Genomic DNA, 23,455 nt, shown 5'->3' on the forward strand with positions numbered 1-23,455 from the left:
ACTGAGAACAAAGCCACGATTTGTTCTTGATATTAGAGCAAGGAGGGAACCCAAATGAGAAGGAGATCCAAAATTCAACTTACCAGAAAGTGGTGTGTGTCCGGGCATGGAAGTGGACCAAGGGAGCCTCACGCCTCTGTAGAGAAGTGAGGAGGGCCCGGGAGAGGCTGCCAAAGGAGGACGCATCCTTCCTCCACCAGAGTCAGGAACGAGGCACGGCCAGTCCAGGAAGGAAGCCCTCGGGCAGCTGACCTCCCTCAAATATCCTGAGCAACTCCACCTGCTGATTTCAACCGATCGTGTTGCAGAAGGTCATCGAGAAGGCATGACCTCCACAGGATCCGTGAGTTGGACGTGTGCAGTTGGAGCACCTCACCCGTCCCCTGTCCGTGGAATGCGCCTTCTGCCTGTGGTTCGGTAGTGGGAGCTGTGTTCAAGGTGTTCTTGAGGCCAGCTCTGAATATGTGAGTGAGGCCCCTTAAGGATGCTGAGAGCCACTGGCTCGTGTCGCCGGGGACATGCCTCTAGGTAAGATTCCCCGCTTAGTACACCTGTCGCCTGGCAGTCTGCGCCAGAAGAGGCAGCTCTGTTTCTTCTGTGTCGGCCTGCTCTCTAGTCTGGGGGTCAGTTTGCAAACAAACACGCAAGAGGAAGACCGAGGTATAAACGAAGACTGTGCAGCCATGACATAGAATATAACATACGAGCTGGGAACATGGATTCCTGAGCCAGATTGGGTCTGAATCCTGGTTCTCCTAATGATTTGCTCGGATAATTGACTTCCAACTGAGCCTCAGTCTGCAAAATTGGGCTAATGATAAAATACACTGCATAGAGATACTGTGGAAATTGAGTAAGGAAATACACAGGAAGTAGTCACAGCAAGGCTTGGTCTTCAGCTGGCGCTACTGATGAGAACAATTATGATTCCCCGTTAGGACACCTCGCCGCCCGGGGTCTCCTCCCCACACCCGTTCAGGCTGTTGGATCGTTGTCCTCGTCTTCCATGCGTGGATCCACAGTTTTCCAGAAGCTAGAATACAGCAACGTACACTTCCCATGCAAACTGCATTCACTCCTCAAAACACAAATATCATTCACCTTTCTCTGAAAATTTAGAACTTTCCTTTCGGTTCCTGTCCTGTTTCTGGGTCACCATTAGGAGCATGAATTATGGTTGGCTCGAAACGACCTTATTTGAAATCGCGTCACCTTGGTTTGGGGGACAAATGTGCTCTATATCATAGGTCCTACACATCACGTATGATGTATAGACACTGGTCGTCTGCCTACCAGGTTTCTAGTCTCACGCTTCTCAAAATTTACCCAGATCTTTTTGTTTTCAGTGTTAACTGACTAACATTTTGTTTTCTGCCTTTCCGTTCTCACGTCCCTCGGAAGCCATCTGGTAGGCAGCTTATAATGTGGTCTGCACAACGGTTTACCTGGTTTTGCTGGCTCGGGGCTCAGTGAACATGGCCCCGCCCCTTCGGTCTCCCTGTCCCATTCGCCTCCCCTGCTGACAGTCTTCTCCTCCCCCTCTGCTTCTCCCTTGTTGTGTCCTCCTCTCTCCCCGCTTCCTCCTTCCTTCTTTCCCTTCTGGCTTGCCTTCTTTCTCAGTGCGCCTGCTTCATCCATCTTCTCCCCCACGGAGCTCATAGATTCTGAACAGCACTTGCTTGAATCTCATTGTCTGAGCAATGACTGCCCTCCCTGACTTCTGTCTGTTAAAAAAAAAAAAAAAAAATTCTTGTCATCCAAGCTTCATGACTGCCTGGATTCCAGATAAACTAAGATTTATTGTGTGTACACAATGGCGACCCCCAGGCTACGCACTTTGAATGCATATCATGAGCTTGCTGAGGAGAAGAATTTAACCAGCAGCCTCTTTGTTTTATCTAGAAAGCATTATTTTTATAATTATGGATAAAGGTAAGAAATGGTGTCAAACTAATGCTTCGTGCGGCCAGATCGGTGATTGAGGTCAAAGGAGTCTTCGTGAGGGCCGGGGGGCCCTTTTTAGGAGGCTCGGGTGCCGTGTGGTTCTCAGCTGGGAATGGACACGGGGGGCTTGAGGGAAGCCCACTTACCACCTGTGAGTCTTTGTTTGCTGACCTTTAATATTCTCTCTTTCCCTTCACCTCAAAGCCAAAGAGCGAACAAGAAGGGAAAGAGTTAGGGAGAGTTCACAGGCTTGCTGGAGATAGGACAAGATGGCTCCAGATAGAGGGAAAACTTTCCTTTTCCCATTTCACAAGGAAGCACTTTCCTGCCCAACAAGCTGAATCACTACATGTTTAACCCAACCTATTTGACAGAATAATAGGACTTTGGAACAACTCCTGCCATCATTTCAGCCTTTTTACTAACCAGGCAAGAAAATGTTATGTAAGGGAATTTGGGAGCAAATGGCTAATCGTGTGACCAAAACCCTTGCCAGCCCTTGGAATCATCAATTTGTGGGGAGGAGTCACCTGGGTCAGCCGCCCCCCAACAATGTTCCTTCGAAGTTGAGTTTGGCTCCATTTGAATTTGGTCCCATTACTCACTGAACTGATTTTCTGGGGCTCCAAATACTCCTTTTGTTCCAGGTGGTTAGGGCTTTTCCTCAAATTGTCTGTTGAGAATATAAAGATAGAACAAGAAGAGAGAACTATTTTAAATGACGACAATGTCTTTGTAGGCCCGTTTCCGCTTATGTCTAAGACTCACTAATTATACTTTAATGGATTTTTTTTTTCATGTTGAAATTCGCGTGCTCCGTGTTGAGGCTTCCATTGACATTAGGATTGGACTGAGGCTGTATCATGAGAACATATCTTACTCATTCAGTTAGTTCATTTAAAAATCCTGCATATTGTGTCGACACGATGTCAAGCAGCAGGTTTCACACCAATAGACACATCTTTTGGAAAACTAAAATACATACATTGCTTTGGGGGAGATGAACAGTCTTTATCCCAATAGTCATTAGAGGCTGCAGTCAGAAATCTAAAACTCTTTTTTTTTTAATTAATAGAGTTTATTTTTTAGTGTAGTTTTAAGTTCACAGAGAAATGAGTAGAAAACACAGAGCGTTCCCATATACCCCTGCCCAGCCTGGCAGCTTCCGCTGTGATTGACATCTTAGGTTAACGTGGTGCATCTGTTATCATTGACAAGCCAGTATTGATATGTTATTATTAACTAGAACCCACAGTTCACACCAGGGTTCACACTCCGTGTTGTTCATTTTACGGGTCTCGACAGCAGTAAAATGACGTACCCACGATCACAGCCTCAGACAGCACAGTTCCACTGCCCTAAAAATCCCCTCTGCTCTCCCTGGTCATCCCTCCCTCCCTTGCATCCCTGGAAACCACTGATCTTTTTAATGTCTCCATAGTCTTGCCTGTTCCTATTCCAGAATGTCACGTAGTTGTAATTATACAGCACACAGCCTTTTCATACCAGCCTCTTTCATTTATTAATATGCATTTAATATCCCTTCATGTCTCCTTGTGGCTTGATAACTCATTTATTTTTATCACTGAGTGATACTGCATTATATGGTCATTCCACAGTTTGTTTATTCATTCCTTTTCTTTCTTCAATTAAATACCCCCATTTACATTCTACCTAGTTTGGTGAGGGATACAAAAAAAAAAAAAAATCTAAAACAGCTTTATTTTCAAGGTTACTCTAATTATGAAGATAAGATATATGTTAGGCAAAATAGTATAGAAGTATATTTTAATGCATCGAAGTTTATAGTTGTCAGCCAACAAATAGGATCTAGAAAAGCAGTGTTTCCAGGGGAATATAAATCTCTCGAAATTAGGCATAGATGTTTTGTGTGTATGGCCCAAGGTATTCATCAGATCTTCAAAGGGATGTAGTACACCTCCTCCCACTGTCATGAACCCCTGCAAAAAATGAGGAGGGGTGTGAATCATCATCAGTTGCTTTCAGAGCTGGAAAAGAGCGCATGAAGATGGTAGGGGCTGATCTGAAAACCAAAGGGTGGAGGTAGGATATGGTTTGGTGAAGCAAAGGATGAGGAGTAAGGCAGGCTATGAAAGGGAAGTCTCTCAAAGTCAAGGAGGTATTTAGTTGGGGATTATAAACTGTGGAATGTCTTGCTCACCGCCAATAGAAAGTGTCCCATGCCACATGTGAGTGGACACATAGGGCGCAGGTGCACACACATGCATGACTTACAGAAGCAACACTACATACACACACACACACACACACACACACACACACATCCTTTGCCAGCTCTGTATTGACAAATCCCTCTCTAAAAGGCTTTAGATTAGCTAGTCAATATGAAACCATGAACCCTGATCAGGAAAGAGGAAAGGGCAGAGGGGCAAGGAGGCATGATTACCTCTGCTCTTTCAGGCTGATCTCAGCAGCGGGCAAGCTTTGCTCATTTTCACCTCCGTAGCGTGGACGACAGAGTGCCATGCAAACTGTAAGGCACTTTGTAAATGTCCCCACGATCATGCTGGCCCATCTGGTGTGGAATAGGTTTCCTTTTCTTCTCTGCCTTTCCCAGCCAAATCCATCCCTAGAATCTGGCTCAAAATTCAAGCTTTCCTTTGTTTGTTCATTTCTCCTGGTCTCTCTTTTGTCTTTAACTACAAGGCTGTGAGACAGAGCTACTCACCAAAGGACGCTCTACACTCTAGTGGTGTCTGATGCAGAGTAGGTGCTCAATACATACTTTCTAAATGTACTAAAGACTAATAATAGAATTCCTGCTGGGATGTTTTATGCTGTTTTTCTTCCTCGTGAACTTTTAGTTTGTGCCATTCACATAGTAGATAACTAGTTATGTATTTAGAAACTGTGATCCAATTTGAACATCTTACCTAGTTGGCCTTGAATTAGGTGGGTTGCAGACAAATGACCCACATGGTATAGGTCAGATAATGTTACCCCAAGTATTTGTATTTGCTCTTCTTTTCCTTTGCCATCTGGACTTGGTTTCTTTTCTTTTCTTTTTTTTTTTTAAGATTTTTATTTATTTATTTGATAGAGAGAGATCACAAGTAGGCAGAGAGGCAGGCAGAGAGAGAAGGGGAAGCAGGCTCCCCGCTGAGCAGAGAGCCCGATGTGGGGCTCGATCCCAGGACCCTGAGATCATGACTTGAGCTGAAGGCAGAGGCTTAAACCACTGAGCCACCCAGGTGCCCCTGGACTTGTTTTCTATTAACATTCTATTATCCAAGCTTCAAATGATACTCAATGATTTTTACAACTCAAAAAATACATTCTCTAAGGTGATCTCATGGAGAAGTATAAAAGCAACCCCTTCTTTCCCCCTCATCTGCCCACCCCAGCAGAGCTGCCTTCATAGCTAAAACCTCGCCTAGGCGCCTGCAATCATCTAAACCCATAAGCTGCCTCATCCCTGGTGACTGATGGGGACTGGCCGCCAATCACCCACCTTCACTTGGTGGAATTCCTGAAGAGTAACCACCCATGTCTCTATTACCCTTCGATTGATTGGTTGGTTTTATTGTCACTGGACTGTAGGCAGATGTTTGGGCCAAATTCTCTGTTAAATTTGACTTAAAAGACAAGGTCATCAACCTCTGGGAACTGCAGAAAGAATAGACAAGGGAGTGAGTGATAACACAGGTCAGAAACAAGCCACAGAATGATAATGGGTGAGGCCAGATGGGTCTTTCAATCTCAGAGGGATTGTATCTCTGTAGAGTCTTGTGGAGCCAGGGGTCCATGTCTCAGCTTTGTGGTTTCGGTAACTCCGTTTTATCAGTTTACCCAAGAGCTATCAGCAGCCAACGAGTTGATTCATTCTAACCAAACCACAGACTGGCTTTGTTGTTTTCCCTATCCACAGCCCCAGTGTATTACTTTAGAGTGAGAGATATATCCTTCCAGGGCCCAAATATTTGGGCTCAGGACACCTACCTTCTGAAACACATGGAACTGATAAATTATATTTCTGAGGAGGAGAGAGCTTGCTAAGCATGGAATCAGAATCTTGGGGTATACTTCTACGAGGAATAGTGCAACTTAACATACACACAAGCCCTGCCCTGCTTTGGAAAAGATCTTCCCAGGGAAAAGAATCCTCCAGTGTGGAGAAACACAGACACCTCCTTCCTCTTCTTCTCTGCTCTCTTCTTCTTTCTTCTTCTTCTTCAACTCTCCTTTCTGTGTTTCATGAGGATTACCATCCCTTCACCGATGTCATTAGAAAATGTCCTTTGTCAATATTTTAAAATTATACTTAAAATTATTTTAGTTGCAAACTATGTGATCATGCAAGAAATTTAAAAAAAAAAAAAAAAACTTCACAGACGTGTAAAGAAAAAGTGAATCCTCTCACATTTCTACCATAGTCTCCATTCCCAACCCAGTGCTCATATTTAGTTGGGGATTATAAACTGTGGAATGTCTTGCCTTCTGCAAGTACAGCCTTCTGCTCCTTTCACTTGGGCCAAACAAAGATACACAGCATAGTTAAGGATTTTTACATTTCTTTTGTAAATATGGGGTTTTGCAATGCACTTGAATCTCAGACTTAGTTCTTCTCATTTGGTGTGTCATGGTCACTCTCCCTAGGTCAATGGATAGAACTTAAACTTATTATTTGAATAACTACATCATATTCCATGGAATGGGTGGATGTACCCAGTGTCTTACTTCCGGGCAATTCTAGTCTTTAGCCACTATACAAACAATCAAGTTTGAAAATACTTGGTGGTCAAGGTGCATCAATGCCTTTTCCAAAAGAAATGGTAATTCCAGTTCTATAAGCTGTTTTACACAAGTTACAGTGAATTTTGTTGACTATTTCCTAATGACAGAAAGATAAGGACTTTATTCTTATCAGAAACCCGTATCTCCTAATCACATGAAGGGGCTGTTAGACTCATGGGATATGCATTCTTATAAAACTTCAGCCACACCGGGAGAGGTCCTCTGATTTAAGCATTTTGCCCATTTCATAGCATGGGAGAATATTTGAGCTGGCCTAGCCCAGTGGGCACTTAATAAATATTTGTTGAGTGTTCAATACACAAAGGTCATCTGGTGTAAGTTTTTCATTTCACAGATGGGGAAATTGAAGCCCAGAGGGTTAAATGAGGCACAATTAGGGTGTAAGGGAGGAAAAAGTCTGAGTGATCTAAGTTGCAAAGCAATCTGGGAGCTCAGAGTTGGAAGGTGAGGATTTGGGCAGGTAGAACAGCCGTGTATATGGGATACACACATGAGAAGAGGCAGACGAGAGAAGACTTACAAAATTGGTGCACTAAGACTATAGTTCTTCTCTGAAGCTTTGTTGGATGAGGCAGCCAGGGTTCCCATTGAAATTTCTCATTTTAATTATTTCTTGAGGCTGAACCTCTGTTTGAATGTGACTCAGGGCAGAACTCGGACCCCTGACAGCTTAGCTTTCTGCCACAGGGGTGGGGATGGTGTGGCATTCACCAGAACGTTCTCTTCCGTTGGACGCTCAGATGGACCCATTCGCCAACCACCCTTTGTAGTTAGATGAGGCCACATGACTGAGTTTGGCCCGTGGACTGTGGACGGAAGACAGGATACCACTCCCTGCCTGGCCCATAAGAATCTCCCATGAGGGCTTCTCCATTCTCTCCACCTGTCTGCCACCAGCAGGGAAGGACTCCGAGGTCCCATGTGCAGGTAGGGGAAGCGTGGATCCCTGAATCACCGCGTGGAAGGCTGCCTGCTAAGCACCCATTCTGGACTGCTTTCAAGAGCGAGAAATCAATTTCCACTGTGTTAGGTCACTGTGAGCATTTCTCTGTTCCAGGAGTTTGTGCCACTTAAGTGTTCTATTTAATTAACTACAATAGTGTTCCTGCATTGTGTGTGTGTGTGTGTGTGTGTTTAATGAATGACCAGATATAAAATCCAGAACCAATATCAATCAATACTATTATTATATTTATTATTACACATATATAAATACGTATTAACTATATTATAGTTATTATTACACACTTTCTTAATATTGACTAATTGATACAAATGTAAAACAGAGTCCTAACCCGCCTACCTTATCCATGAGAACGAATACATAGGTGCAAGGGGGGGAAAAAAGATCTGACGTTACAAATTTTCCTGCTTCCCGTGGAACTTAAGTTAGTTTGATTTCTTTTCTCCAAGAGTTTAAGGAATCATTTTTCTTCTGGAACCCTGTCTTTTTTGTCAGTTCGTGCTTGCCTGATGACTTGCACTGCAGAGGTTTCATTCTCTTGACGGGAATGGAAAGTTTGTCAATAATTTTTTCAGTTTTTCTCGCTTTAAAGGAGGATAAAAGAGTTATAGGAAACAATTGGGGAGAGTGAAAGAAAGGGGGATTAAAGCAAATTAACAGGACCTGGATTGTTCCGTTTTCCCAAAGCCACGCCAATACTGTTAGTAATGGTGGTAAGAGTGAGGAGTAGTAAAAGTTTGAATGTTTCATTCAGACATGAAGCCCAGAGGCTCCTCGTGTTCCCTGCTGGCATTTTAAGCTAAAGCAATTCTGACTTTATAGCTAAGAGGAACCGTTTAGCGAGCCTGAGGTCTTGTCGCAGCAGCGTGGGATAGATGGGTTCCCGCTTGGTCACAGGTATGTGGGATAAAGGGGAATTAGTGTGGACGGCTACGCATGCTTTGTGGCCAGGAGGAAATAATGGCAGGTGTAAATAGGTGACTTTGGCATGTCGTCCATGGGTCTCACTGACCGTATTCCTGAGGCTGCATGGCAGCAGTGGGCTGATGGAAAAGTTGCATGAAAAGACCTAGACACAATCTAGGAAAAAAAAAAATGCTCACAGGATTACAGTGATTTGAGACCATGGTAAAAAGACGATCAAATCCTCGCCACTGAATCACACATTTTACTAACAAAGAGATTAAACATACTAAAAATTATAGGCATTTTCTGTCATTTCTCAAATTATGACAAAGGAGACCAAAAAGTGAATATGTGTGACCAATGGGTGCCAGTCTGGGTGGGAGTGATACGCCTTCACTCCGCGGACTCCTTCCGCACACAGGCAGGGGTCGCACAGACAGAACTGGAGGGAAGTGTTCTATCTTCTTTCGGTAACAGTTTATAAGGTGGGTCCTTGCCCAGACTTAAAACCTTACAGCTTTTGTTTTCCAGTCCTTCCTGTTTCTCCCTCTCCACCCTCTTGGACTCCTGCTCAGAAATATTCCGTGCTTCTCCTCTGCTTGTGCAAATAGACTTGGTACCAAAGACCCTCCCCAACCCAGGCCCATCTAACCGGAGATGTACTTTTTAATCCCCTGTTGCCCAACACCTACCCCCTGGTGGGACCGGGCAAGCCCCCCCGCAGTGCTCCCTGATCATTCCTTCTTTCCCAGCCCTAAGCCTTTGCTCCTCGCTCCTCCACACGGCCAGTCCTGTGGTGCCCTGGGTGGAGGTTAGCATTGAGACCACGCAGGTCTGGCTCCTGGCCGAGGGCAGGGCTTCATGGACTCAAGAGCACGGGACCACGACTAGAGCTTGGCTTGATCCACGGCTGTCAATTTCTTGAGATTCTTAATTTCTGAAGAAGGGCCCCCCATCTTCATTTTGTCCTGGGCTCCACAAATTACGGCGCCAGGCCTGTGGGTGGAAACTATGCGTGTGGGCTACTCCGACACATGGCCTTGTGTTTTTATTTAATTAAAACGAAGACAAAGGTTGAACTTGACCTGGAGCCCTTTATGTGTGTGAAGCGATTTTACGAGCATTGCCTCATCTAAAGCAGCCGGCCTACCTTGGGGACGAGGAGGACGCCGAGTGCCCGCAGCCATTGTGGGTTTTTAGGCATTTCGGATTCACTGAGATCAATTTTCTGGTTTTCCTTTCAATTTTTCTTTTATATTGTTTGTTCATCCCCAACCCTTCTTGACCTAGTTCAGAGTAGCCTAAATGTTCACTGTACCAGTGCGCTTCCTTAGCCACTCTGACAAAGTACCATGAAATGAGCGGGCTTAAACACCAGAACTTTCTTGTCGCACTGTCCCGAAGGTGAGAAGTCTGAAATCAAGGTGTCTGCAGAGCCACTCTCCCCTGAATGCTTCCTTGCCTCTTCCTAGCTTCCGGAGGTTGTGTGGCCCTCTCTGGCCCTCCTTGGCTTGTAGGCACAACTCTCCCATTCTGTCTTCACATGGCATTCTCCCTGTGTCTCTGTCTTCACACGTTGTCCTCTTACAAAGATGCCACTTATATTGGATGAAGGCCCACCGACTCCAGTACATTCTCCTCTTTTTTCTTTTCTTAAGGGATTTATTTATTTATAAGAGAGAGAGAACAGGGGGAAGGGCGGAGGGAGAGGGAGATAAGTAGATCCCCACTGAGCTTGGAACCCAACATGAGACTCGATCCTAGGATGCTGAGGTCATGACCTAAGCCAGGAGCTTAACTGACTGAACCACTCAGGTGCCCCCAGTACACCTTCATCTTAATTTAACAAATTCCGTCTACAGTGGCCTAATTTCCGGGGCTCCTGGGTGGCTCAGTCCCTCACCTTAGGTCATGATCCCAGGGTCCTGGGATTGAGCCCTGCATCAGGCTCTCTGCTCAGTGGGGAGCCTGTTTCCTCCTCTCTCTCTCTCTTTCTCTCTCTGCCTGCCTCTCTGCCTACTTGTGATCTCTGTCAAATAAATAAATAATAATTCAAAAAATCTTATAATGGCCCAATTTCCAAATAAAGTCATCTTGAGGTAATGGGGGTTAGGATCTCAAACATGTCTCTTTTGTTGGGGGGGGGTGGGCACACTTAAACTCCTAACACTTCTCCCTCGCCGCTCTAATTAGAGTCATTAGGTCCTACAGATTCCAACTCTGGAACGCATCTTGCAGACAGACGTTCTTCCTGTTGCCATCCCGGTACCCAGGCCTCCCCGTCTCCCAGTCTTGAGGCCCTCCAGCGTATTCACACTCTGCAGCCGGCAGGGGCTTCTAAAACCTTGGTTGGATCTGTCACTGCCTCCCTTCCCGTTATCTCTTGAAATATCCCAACTCTTTGATGAGGTTTATGAGAACTGGCGTGACTTGGCCCCCCGACCCCCTGACCTCTCCCGTCCACCTTCCCCGTCACTCTTCCTCTCGCCAGGCTCCTTATTCCTCCCTATGCTCCAGGCAGACTGAACTTCCCCCGGTTAAATGTTCAGAGCTCTTGTTTTCCAGACCTTTTCCGGAGCTCTCCCCTGCCCGCTTCATGGTTCAGTATGCGGCTTACACGCCACTACCTTCAGGATTTGCACCCTACTGTGTGCTCCTGTTTCTGGGCAAAAGTAGTGCAAAGGGGGCCTACACAGCCCTCTCTTCTCTGCTCTCCGCCAGAGAGAACCCTGAAATCTTCAGCCCTCATATTTCTTTTTTTAAAAAAGGTTATTTATTCATTTGGTGGAAAGAGAGAGCGAGAGAGGGAATACAAGCAGGGGGAGTGGGAGAGGGAGAAGCAGGCTCCCCACTGAACAGGGAGCCCAATGCGGGGCTCCATCCCAGGACCCTGAGATCATGACACAAGCTGAAGGCAGACGCTTAACTGACTGAACCATCCAGGTGTCCTAAGTTCTCATGAATTTATGCACTCACATAACCAACCTGAGCTGGAGGTAGACACTCAACCACTGAGCCACCCAGGTGCCCCAGTCCTGGTATTTCTGCCCTACCTCCTTCCTTCCACTCCAAAGGCAAGGTAAGAATTTAAGTCAGTCTGTACAATCAAATCTTGGGGTGCCTGGAAGAAGAAAATGAAGTCTGAGTACAATAAAGGATGATTTAATAATGCTTGTCATGCACTATGAACTTGAATTGCACTTAGTGTTCCAGAAATGCAAAAAAAGAAAAGAATAGAAAAGAAAAAAAGAAAGAAAGAACTGTCCTTGATTATGGCAATGCACTATGACCAGATTTCATAGGATTGAAGATATTATCAGGAGTTGCCCTCTTATAGCATTTGTCCTTTGTCCATCAGAGCACTGGTCATACCATTGTGTGTTGCCTTTTCTCTCTCCCCATTAGATTGCAAGTGACTAGCACAATGCCAAGCCCATAGTAAGCCCTCTAATGAATATGATGAGTGACCAAATGGTGTAAAAGAACTAAATCACCAAGAGGTTAAGAGATTTGCCCATGGTCAGAGAACAAGTACTATGTAGAGGCAGACATTGAACTTGGGTTGGCATAATTCCAAAGGCCATGTTCTCAGCCATTGCCTGTTGGGTGGTGAGCTCTAGGAGCCCCAATCTGGGTCTCTCTTTTCACCGTTGTATTCTCAGTAAATCCCTGTTGAATGAATTTCTTAATTTCTTTTTCTAAGATTTTATTTAATTAATCAATTAATTTATTTATTTAGAGCCAGGGGAGGGGCACAGGAAGATAAAGGGAGAGAATCTCAAGCAGACTCAGGGCTGAGCACTGAGCCTAATATGGGGCTCAGTCTCACAATCCTGAGATTATCATCTGAGCCCAAATCAAGAGTCAGATGCTCAACCAACTGAGCCACCCAGGCGCCCCTCTGTCAAAAGAATTTCTTGAGTGAGAAACAGAAAGACGATAAGAAATAAAGGAAAGGGGAGAGAGATTATGCAGATGAATTCAAGAGGATGGAAAACAGAGAAGGAAGAGAGGAGAAAGAAAAATAAGACAAAAGAACTCTTTTCCACCCAGTCCCAACTCAGAGGCTGGTGCATTCTGGTCTTACTCATTGGCCAGGGTTTTATGAAGCTTCCAGTATATGCTGGGAACTGTTAAGAATCTCGGGACACATCAGTGAATAAAATAGACAAAGACTCCTGACGTTGTGGAAATTGCATTTTAATTGGGAGAATCAGACAATTTTAAAAAACAAACTTAAAAGATAAATAAATCATATATGATGTTGGAAGATGTAAATACTATGCAGAAATAGCAGAACAGGATAAGGACAGGGGTTCTATCTTAGAGCCCCGTATCCACAAGGGGTTTGTGGCTAGAGTTCAGGGGGGTTTGTGAACTTGAGTGGGAGAAAAATGACTTCTTTATTCTCATTAACCTTAAACTTCGAATCTGACTGCAGGCAACCAGGCACCTGAGGGATTGTAGTGGCTCTGAGTTTGTTCCCAGTGGAAGTTACAGGTATTTTTTTACATTATATCCTTACCTTGAACTATTGTTTCTACTCCTCACTACTTTGTAGCTATTGGACCTTCAGTTCCATCTAGTTATTTAATGTATCAATAAAGAAACATATATTTGGTAACTGTATCTCAGTGTTAGTAGTTTCTTTGGTAACTTTGTGTATTTTTTTAATGCATTTAAAAACAGTGTTGCAGGGCGCCTGGGTGGCTCAGTGGCTCAGTGGGTTAAAGCCTCTGCCTTCGGCTCAGATCATGATCTTGGGGTCCTGTGATCGAGCCCTGCATCGGGCTCTCTGCTCAGCAGGGAGCCTGCTTCCTCTCTCTCTGCCTGCCTCTCTGCCTACTTGTGATCTCTCTGTCAAATATATAAATAAAAATCTTAAACAAAACAAAACAAAACAGTGTTGTGAGAAGCGGTCCCTAGGCTCCACTAGACTGCCAAATGAGTTCACAAACCAAAAAAGTTAAGACCACCAGGTAAGGGGAAGTAAGGTGCAGTGGAGGACAGTGGGGGAGGGACGATAGGCTGCAATATGAATAGGGTGAGCGAGGTCAATCTCATAGCTAATGCCATGTTCATCCTCAGCCGGCCCTGGCTTTGCCCTGAGCTCAGACTCAGGCTCTGGGCGATGCCAGCCTATTCCCTAATGTAAGAACTCTGCCCTTCCCTGCTCCCCACCTTACCCTCTCAGTGGTTACTTGCCACAGGATTTAACATTTGGAAGTTTGGAATCAACAAAATACTGTCAAAAGAGCACAAGGAAATCCAAGAAAAAAATATAAATAATATACATATTTATAGAAGTATATATTTATTTTATTATTTAAAAAATATTTTATTTATTTATTTGACAGAGATCACAAGTAGGCAGAGAGGCAGGCAGAGACAAAGAGGAGGAAGCAGGCTCCCTGCTGAGCAGAGAGCCTGATGCAGGGCTCGATCCCAGGACCCTGATATCATGACCTGAGCCAAAGGCAGAGGCTTTAACCCACTGAGCCACCCAGGTGCCCCAATAAGTATATATTTATTTTATATTTAATTTATATATTTTACATAATATATAATTTATATAAAGTCTTTAATTTATATAAATTTAAATATATGGATATATAATCATATAAGTATTTAATTTGTATGAATTTAAATATATAAATACATGTTGTAGTTATTTATATTATATATTTATATATTTATAATAATTATTACACATGATAATTATATATGTGCATATATATGTATATGCATGTATATTTAAATCTCTGTTGTTCTGCCTTCTATTTAAACATCCAGCTCGGCCAGCCAAACTGGCTCAAATCAGGCAGGCAGTATATGTCTCCTACAGAAAAGATAAGCAAATCAGCAGTTTCTGAATGTTGATTAAGTGTATCACCTAGGGCAAATGGAATGCAAGCTGAAGCTACTGCCATATTTGTAGAGAAATTCTTTAAAAATTCAAATTCCTCTCACACATACAATGAAAATGCTCAGAATTGTATGCCAAAGATCTTTTGTTTCTTAAAAATTACACTTCGAGGCTGTTGAAATATTTTTAAAGAGCTACACGTGGACTATGATGAAACACTATCTGGAAATCACAAAATTAAATTCTTCTTTATATTAATTAAGATGCTGTTAGTGGCAAGCAGCAGGAGGCCCAGCTAGAGGTACTGAATAAAGACCTAGCTTCTCTCAACCTGGAAGTCTGTGGCTCACCTCCGCGATGTCAGGACTCTGGGCTGGCACCTCTAACCCTAGAGGAAACCACACCGCCCCTAAATGGTTGGGTCTCTCCCTTCCGAGTGTCAGCCTTTTGCTTCTTAGCTTCCCAAACCAGTGGGTGTCCATATTGGTGGCTGTTGAGTACCTCTGTTTTGAGTAGTTTTAAAATGCAGATTTCCAGGCACCCCCACCAGAGATTCCTGAGTCAGCTGGCCTGGGGTTCTACACAGGGAGTATCTTTAGAAAGTCCCTTTGGGGTTTTGATATGGGTGACCCAAGGCCCACACTTTGAGATCTGACACCAAGTACCCTCTTCCCATGTGATCTCCTCGCTCCTATGAACTAGCCACCCCTGACAGACCGATGGCTCAAAAACATTTCTCTCTCTTACCGAGAACTCTTGGCTGAGCTCCAGCCTCCTACACTCACTTGGCAAATGAGCATCCCTATCTGCGTGTCTCACAGGCACCTTAAACTCAACAGGTTCAAAATTGAACTCGTTTTCTCCCCACACCTGGTGCATATAGAATAAAGGACAAATTCCTTGTCTTGGCAGCACGAGACTCTGCCTTTTCTTCCAGCCGCATTCCCGATCACTGCCCTGGCTTCATTCTTGGTGTATAGCAATATTCTGACTTCTGACAGATCCCAGACACCCAGGGCTTTCTACACGCTTTCTCCCTGCCAGGATTCACGCTCTTGGGCACAGACAGGCCATCTCCTCGCTCCCTGTAAACACACTCTCTGCCATTTGTCCCTCTGTGCTAGCTTTTGACAATGTGCATCCTTTTACTTCTGCATTCACTATAATGTATTATACTCTACCTGGCGGTTTTGAACTTGAGCTCCTTGAAAGTAGGGCCGGTGGCTTATTCCCTTTTATACTCCCAGCTCCTGCTCTAGACTCTAACACATGGTAAGCAGGCAGGCACTGACCATTTGATGAATTGAATTTCTTGGTGGGGAAAAAAAAAGAAAGAGAGAAGGAATGGCCAGGGAGGTTGAAAGGAAATTTTAAAAGGGCACTGTTATGAGAAGTCAAGGGAGAGGATTGGTTCCAGAAGGACGAAGGGATTAACAGTGGCTAACTAATGTTTGTTTAGAGATCAGGCAGGGGAGAGGCCGAGAAAGGGCCCTGAGTTTGGCATGGGAGAGGTCACAGGCAGCCTCAGATGACGGGCGTCCAAAAAGCCCTCTGCCATTGGGGCCATCCCCCTCCCCCCAGGGGTTGCCACATAGGGGCAAGCTCTTTCCTGCCCGTGGGAGGGAACTCTACCATACAAAGTTGACACAGCCCAGAAATGCATGGGTCCACTGATTAATCAGTGAGTTAAGCTTAACTTGGCTTAACTGGATCCTCAGTCTTTTGAAAGAGCTCTCCCATGCCTACTCTCTTTTCTGTATCCACTCGGGCTGAAGGCTTCTCCCTATGCTCTTTCGGCCTAGTTTGTCCACATTCGGCCTGGACTTGATGTCAGGCAAACCAAGCTATTATCCATCTCCCCTCATCATGGAAATTTCTCTGCAGAGCTGGAGTGCTTCTGTGAACTGCTTCTCATGTGCAAATCCGTCCTAATCTGCCATTTCCAAAACCTCCAACAAAATCACCCCATCTTCCTGTGCTCTGTTCACACTCGTAGGCTCATGGCATTTATTCTTCTGACAATAACTCCTTTCTATCGAATACTGTTCCTGCCTCTCTTTGCCTTTCCTGTGTCCCCAGATCAGGTGTCTGATCTTCTTTTTTTCTTCTTCTTCTTCTTCTTCTTCTTCTTCTTCTTCTTCTTCTTCTTCTAGGAGCAGAAGCAGAAAATGAATGATGTTTCTGTATTCCCCTGAGTTTGCCAGTGCAATTTCTCCAGGATGGCCATTTCCACAGCTTCCCTTCACCCTGCCAAGCCTTGCTCTACCCTTTGCCCTTAAAGCTGTCGTTCCGATTGTTCCTAATTTAAATGCAATGTCTACTATTTCACATCTTCTGTCAGCATCCTGCCCTGCCAGTGAAGACTTTGTTTGGGGGAGTCATGCAGTTGTCCAACTGTCTATTACAAAATATCCCATTTAAGCTAAGCAAAGGTGTAAAGCCAAAATATGATGTAATTTCTTTAGAATACCTAAAACAAATGTAGGTTGATATTATGACTTGCTAAGACGTGAATCATAAAAGGGAAAGAGAGAAAGAAGGAATTGTGTGTGGGATAGGAAAATGCACAGAAAAAGAAAACGAGGCAGATACATTGGCAAGAGAGAGAAAAACAGACATACACAGAGCCAGAGACCAAGAGAGAGGCAGGTTGTTAAAAGATCCTGAGAAAGCAAACCATCTCTTCCCAGGCATATCCAAAGGCAAGACCAGAGGCTTCGACACAGAAGGACCAGGCAAGGAAACCAGAGCCTTGCCTATCAAGTCCAGATACGATACAACCTGCACAGGTATCACACTACAAACACCCAGAGAGTGATAACAAGACACAAAGACCTGAAGATATACACCCCAAAGACAAACATCTACATCTTATGGTCTTCAAGGTACTGGGATGTTGCGCATTTTCACAACGGTAGGCATACATGAGAAAAGATGTTTGTCATTTGCCCTATAAGCAAAATGAACTTGAAACCAGGTCAGAAACCCCACCACCACCACCATGTGTGGTCAGCCCCGAGGAAGATATGACTCATACCATTTGTCGAAAGACACACTGAGGAAAGGTAACGTAGATGGCTACCAATTCCTCTCCAGTTCTCTTGTGTTCGTGGCATTTCTCAAAAGGCACTAAAGTTACATGGCCTTTCAGCAGCATAGAGTTCCATGCAGTGCCAAAGGAAAAAAAGAAAAGGATTTATTAAATGGGCAAATATTTGTAAACTTCTAAGAATACTAAGTTCGAATGTGTTTATTAAATAAATGTAATGTGGGGCATACTAACCTAGCCAAATGCGCTAGCCCCTGGAGCCAGGTCCTTGTCTTACCCTGTGACTTGGGTCGCACGGTTTCTACCAGGGATGCTCTCTAGCGCCCTCTTCTGGAGCCTCGATAACCCTCCTCACCCTCTATTCTCCACCTGTCCAAACACTGCATGTTCTTTTCCGGTTGAATTTAAGAACCCTCCATTTCACCAAAGTCACAAATGTAACCTTGTTGCTAAATCCAATGGCTGTCTCCCCCAGTCGCATGTCTCATGTGATCTCTCATTAGCGTGGAGCACTGCTGACCACACCTTCCTTTGTGGTGGGTGGTCTTGTCCTAAGGACGTGGAGGTTGTCCTCCTGCTTCCCTGTCCTCTCCTCCACAGGGAGTTCTTTTTCCTCTTCCCTCACTTCAGATACTGGTGCTCCTTGGGGCTGTGTCTCAGGTTCTGTCCCCTTACTGCTCTCACGCTCTCCTTCAGGGGCAGTTTGCTGTTAGGTTTGTATCCTGATGCCACATGACTGTGATCACAGGAGGGAAGGGAGACAGAGAGGTGTATCAATCTGCCCATTCATGAGAAAAAAAATCTAAATTCATTTAAATAACATTTCCCCACCTACATGATGCCATGTATGCTGGCTCAACGGAAAGTTCTTTTTTTGCTTCAGTCAAGCATCACACAGGTAGAGTTTACTCTTAGTGGTCTAAAGAAAAGGCAGCCATCTTGCCTGCTTGTCTCCATCTTGTTTTCCTTTCATGGGACTCACTTTCCATACCCAAGGTGGGCCTGTGGGAAGGAGTCCACCTTTAAGATGTTTTCAGGTGACACAAGTGATCTTTCTTCATTTTAATTCACCTTCTGTGGGGGGTTTCCTAGTTTCCTACCACAGGCCGTGTATCCTTAAGAACCAAAATTTATTTTCTTGCAATTCTGGAGGATAGATGTCTGAGGTGAAAGGGTCGGTAGGTTTGGTTTCTTCTAAGGCCTCTACCCTGGCTTGCTGATGGCTGCCTTCTCCCCGCATCTCACATGGTCTTCCCTCTGCATGTCCGTGTCTTAATCTCCTCTTCCTATAAGGACACCAAACGTATTGGATTAGGGCCCACTCAAATGACCTCACTTTAACTGCATTACCTCTTTCAAGACCTTATCTCTAAATACAGTCACGTTCCAAGGCACAGGGGGTGTGGACTTCAACATACGGATTTTGGAAGGACAGAGGGGATATTCCAGAGAGAACTACTGCCTAGAATCACTCATGGCTTGACAGCAGCTGGGACAAGGTGAGAGGCAATTACTAAATATGAAGCAGGGCAAGCCCTAAGCTGAGGGACATCCAGACAAGTATACCATGGACTTTGCCTCAAGATGCGGCCAGCCCAGTTGTGGGGACAGGCCACCTCCAAAGAAGAGGAGACTCAGCCATCTAGGGTTGGGTATGCCATGTGACAGCAGAGCATGTGTGAAAGGAACTGTTATGGGAGCCTAGAAGAAGAGAGAAATATCAGTTTGACTGGGGCACCTGGGTGACACAATCAGTTAAGTGTTAGACTCTTGATTTCAACTCAGGTCATGACCTCAGGGTTGTGAAATTGAGCCCCACGTCAGGTTCTATGGTGGGCATGGAGCCTGCTTGGGATTCTCTCTCTCCCTGTCCCTCTGCCCTTCCCCACTTTCTCTCGAAAAGAAAAAAAAATCAGTTACATTGGTCACATGGAGTTTTTCATAATATTAACAAGCTTTTATTGAATCTCTTTTATCTGCCAGCACTCTATACTAGCTCTATCTCCAACCCCACCTCAGGGGCCATGGGGAGCACTATACATAATAATTAAAACCCAGCTCTTAGCACTGTGCGTGCTGCAAAGTTGCACACAATACATGGGGGCTGCCATCACTCCCCAGATATTTGGGCAGGATCTAGCCTATGCCAGGCAACATGCTCCTTGCTGGGGAATTAAGATCAATGTGGCTTTTGCCCTTGCTGAATGGGCAGTTTAGAGATCTCCATCCAATATGGTAGCCGCCCGCCACATGTGGCCGTGGAAATGAAAAATCCAGTTCCTCAGGCACATTAATCACATTCCATGTTCTCAGCAGCCACCAATGGTTATGGTTCCATCCATGCAACGAGTTCTGTTAGGTAGCCCTGGGAAGGGGAAGAGAGACAATACATGTATAGTAATTGGATAAGGATAGTCTCTTACAGATACAAGGGAAGAATGCTGTTCTCCTTACGATCTCATAGTAATGCTGATGCAGAAACTGCAGCTCAGAGAGGTGAAGCAATTTGACCAAGCTCACACAGCTACGAAGTGGAGGAACGGGGCTCTGAACCCAGATCTATCTTCATCTCATGCTGCCTCTGGCTGTTTTGTGAAGGACCCAAGTCGGGCACAGGTAGAAAATCTGGTGAAAGAGAAAAGACAGAGAAGGCGCCCTTGGTGGGAAAGTCGCAGCTTGGGCAAAGGCACAGGTGGGCAAGGCTGGCGGAAGACCGCAAGGGAACCAGTCCTGCTGGAGGCAGTGACTTGCTGAACTCGTGTACTTGGGATGCTAAGTCAGGCCTGCCTGCCTTGATTAAGAGCCAGGGAGCTGGGTACCTGTCAGCAGAGGTTGACTCCGTGAAGGATGTTAGCAGGAGCACAGCAGGGTCAGAACTGTGTGTTAGGGAAGTGGCAGCACTTAGGGTGAACTGGCCCGAGACCAATTAAGGACAGCAGGCGGGATAGAAAGGAAGGGGTGAATGAATGGTGTGAAGCAGAGAGCACCAAAGAGGCCAAACGATGTTACCTTAAGAGTGAATAGTGTGCAATACTGGGCAATGCACTTGGCTTCTAGGGGCCTCCCTTTTTCGGTTCTAAAAGGGAGGGCTGCCCCAGATGGTGTTTCCAGCAGTGGTAATCTAGGATTCTGCAAAGGTGAATAACCTTAGGCTAAGAGAAGCAGTAGGGAGCGCTGCACTGGATATAGGGGTGAAGAAACTGGCAGAGTCAAAGGTCACCCTAAGAGGAAGGGGGAACTATGCACTTACCACCCAAACTAGCTAAGTGTATGAAAGGGCTTACTTTTGGGGGGGAGGGGGTGCCGTCACGGGGTATGGAGGTTGGGAAGGATAAGAAGTAGTGAGAAAATCATGATTGTTTTTAAGAAAGTTACAGTGATCGTTACTTTACAGCTCCCACGGTACAGATTTTAAACTTTTGACCCTTGACCCACAGTAGGAAATAAAAAATTTACATCATGGTCTGTACAGTTGTCCAGTATATACAACTGAAACAAAAGGATTCTGAAACCATAGTGACCCTCACTAAAGGACAATGGATTCTAATACTGTCGCTTCTACTGCATCGCATTTTTTTTAAAGGGGTCGCCATCCACGGAATCAATTTTATGATCAGTTAATGTGTCGCGACCCACAGCTTCAAAAACACTGCCTAAGCGTGGACCCGAGTCTTCTTATGTGGGAGGCGACGGCAGAGCATCCTTTCAAAGAATCCAGGAGGGAGCTGAAGTGAATCGGGAGAGACTCCGGGCTGGGGAGTTTGGAGGATGTTTAGTTGAAGCCCCGATCCGAGCGCGAGGACCAGGGCAGAGGCCTGGGAGCCACCGTCCAGGCGGCAGAGTCGGGGGCCCCCAGGACTCCGCGGCCGAGAGCGCGGCGTGCAAACCCGATTCCCGCAGGGATTCGGCCACCACCGGGGCCGCCTGTCTGGGGCGTGCGCGGAATGGCTCCGCACCTCCGACCTCCCGGGCGCGCCAGAAGCTCCTCCCCTCACTCGTCTCCCCCCGAGGCCGGCGAGCGCCCACTCCTCCCTCCATTCATTCCACACCTAGCTCGGAGCGAGGCGGCTGCACTGCCCGCCCGCGGCGCCCCCCGCGCGCCCCTCCGCTCCCGCCCCGCTCGCGCGCGCACACAAACTTCTGGCTGCCCCCGCCCCCCCGCGCGGCCCGGCGGTCCCCGGCCGGTCGGAACTGCCCCGCGCGCACCTTGCCCGCGAGCCTGGCCGCGGCCCCGAGCCCCGCCCGCGCCCCCGGCCCCGCCCCGCCCCGCCCCGCCCCGCCCGCGCCCGCCCCGGCCCGCCGCTCCTGCCCTCGGCTCGGCCTTCCCCGCCTCGCATCCGTGCCATCGGCGCTCGATTGCGCGCGGACTCCGCGCTCCGCGGCTCGCTCGCTCGCGCTCGGCCCGCCGCCCCCGCCCCCCGCCCCCCGCCCCCGCCCCTCCTCCCGGCTCCGCCCGCCCCTCCTCCGCCTCCCGTGCAACTTTTGCCGAAGCCCCCACACACAGCCATGCTGAGCTGAGCTCCGGCCGGGCACTGGCCGCGCGCTGCCCGCCCCGGCTCCCGCCCCACCGCGGACCTGCTCGGGGGCCGCGGCCGCCCGGCCCCTCGGCCTCGGCCGCTGCGCCCGCCCGCCCGGCCGCCCGGAGCCCCGCGCAGGGCCCCGGCCGCGGCGGCGGCGGCGGCGGCGCCCGGCCCCCTCCCCCGGCGCCGGCCAAGTGAGGCGGTGATGCGGGCGCTGGCGGCCCCGGCTGCGCCGAGAGCGGAGACACAGGCTCAAGATGGCAGATTCCGACTGAGGCTGGGGGGGCCGAGCTCGCGCGCCGCGTTCCCTTCTCCGTTGCCATGAATCGCGGACACCCCGGCCCCGATGGCCCCCGTGTACGAAGGTAAGGGGCGCCCGGCCCGCCGACCCCGCTCGCCCAACGCCGCCCGGCCGCCGCGGCCCCCGCAGCTTTGTTCTGCCCGCGGCCCCTCGCCGGGCAGTCCCCGGCCCGCAGCCCCCCGGGCGCCCGGCCTCCGGCGCCCCACCCCCGGGGCTTTAACCGGCTCCCGACCCCTCCCCGCCTCCCCCTCCTCTGCCCACGGAACGGCCGGGATCCGGAATTTAACAGGATCTTATTTCCAGGGTGGAGAAAAGGGGCTTGGGGGGGGGGGGTGTGCGAGGGTGGGCTACTGCCCGAAGAAAAGAAATTGGGAGGGGGCGCCTGGGAAAAGACAGACCCGTGACTGTGCTTTTCATTTATTTGGAATAAATAAAGGTGATGTGGTTTAGCTTTCCTCCTCCCCCCCCCCTCACCCCCCAAGAAAATTACCTTTAGGGTGATCTTTCCACTCTGTCCCCACGGCTCCGCTTTCCACTGCTCTCCACTCCCTCCCCACACTCCTTTATTCTCCGCGAGCCTCCGATTTAGGGGGGCTGTCGAATGGGAATGTATGGGGCTAGGTGGTGAGAGGGGGGTACGGAGGAAAAGTCCATTTCAGACCCAGGCAGAACAATGAAATTGGCTAAAATCTCCCCGCATTAGCGTGTGTAAGGGAAAATATAGTTTAGGTTTTCAAGTCGGGGCGGGGGGGGGGGGTAGCGGCCGAGACGTTTTCCTCGGTCGGTCTGGGTAAACCTGCGTGGTGCACCTTCACCTGGCATGGGATCGTTTTCCTCATTTGACTCTTTAGGAAGAAAGAGAAGAACGGAGGGCAAAAGCACTCCACTTCCCCTTGCCCTTCCTCTCTCTCGTTTCTCTTCAGTCAGTTCTTGTCAGCTTCGAGCCAGAAATCAAACCAGAATCAACTAAGTTTTTACACTTCGGTGTGTTTTTGTGTGCTTGTAGTAGAAGGAATTTTAAACCGAACGGTGCCCGATTTTTTTTCAGTCATTTCGTCGTGAAAATGTTTTCCTTATGAAATCATTGAAATAGCAGCCTTTACATACT

General features: G+C 47.2%; 2 protein-coding genes and 1 long non-coding RNA gene across 10 annotated transcripts in view; 2 read left to right on the forward strand and 1 right to left on the reverse strand.

Annotated features, from left to right (window-relative positions):
- LOC309845683 overlaps nt 1-16,805 on the forward strand; it is a 170,185-nt gene extending 153,380 nt beyond the window's left edge. The window contains exons 3-4 of the long non-coding RNA XR_014301417.1: nt 13,053-13,111; nt 16,631-16,805. This is a non-coding gene — a long non-coding RNA (uncharacterized lncRNA). The remainder of the gene's footprint in view (nt 1-13,052; nt 13,112-16,630) is intronic.
- Nucleotides 16,806-19,473: 2,668 nt separating this feature from the next.
- Nucleotides 19,474-23,028, reverse strand: LOC309845674 (uncharacterized protein; the record flags this gene model as incomplete). Of its 5 annotated transcripts, none has more annotated exons than XR_014301401.1 (3): nt 19,474-19,891; nt 19,981-20,151; nt 22,838-23,028. XR_014301401.1 is itself a non-coding variant. In XM_082693966.1 (3 exons), the coding sequence occupies 2 exons, from the start codon at nt 22,367-22,369 to the stop codon at nt 20,092-20,094; spliced, it is 594 nt and encodes a 197-aa protein (XP_082550092.1). In that variant the 3' UTR covers nt 19,474-19,891; nt 20,047-20,091. The 5 variants fall into 5 exon arrangements, 1 of the variants encoding a protein (XP_082550092.1); XR_014301402.1 differs by lacking the exon at nt 22,838-23,028 and adding an exon at nt 21,836-22,369; XR_014301403.1 differs by lacking the exon at nt 22,838-23,028 and adding an exon at nt 21,733-21,791.
- HIPK2 (homeodomain interacting protein kinase 2) overlaps nt 22,186-23,455 on the forward strand; it is a 180,415-nt gene continuing 179,145 nt past the window's right edge. Inside the window, exon 1 of one of the 4 annotated variants that reach the window (XM_082693876.1) lies at nt 22,186-22,411. In XM_082693876.1, the coding sequence (XP_082550002.1) occupies nt 22,393-22,411 (19 nt within the window). In that variant the 5' untranslated portion in view covers nt 22,186-22,392. The remainder of the gene's footprint in view (nt 22,412-23,455) is intronic. The other 3 variants (XM_082693873.1, XM_082693874.1, XM_082693875.1) reach the window with 3 other exon arrangements.

Source organism: Mustela nivalis (genome assembly GCF_964662115.1).
Source record: "Mustela nivalis genome assembly, chromosome: 12".
NCBI classification, from domain to species: Eukaryota; Metazoa; Chordata; class Mammalia; order Carnivora; family Mustelidae; genus Mustela; species Mustela nivalis.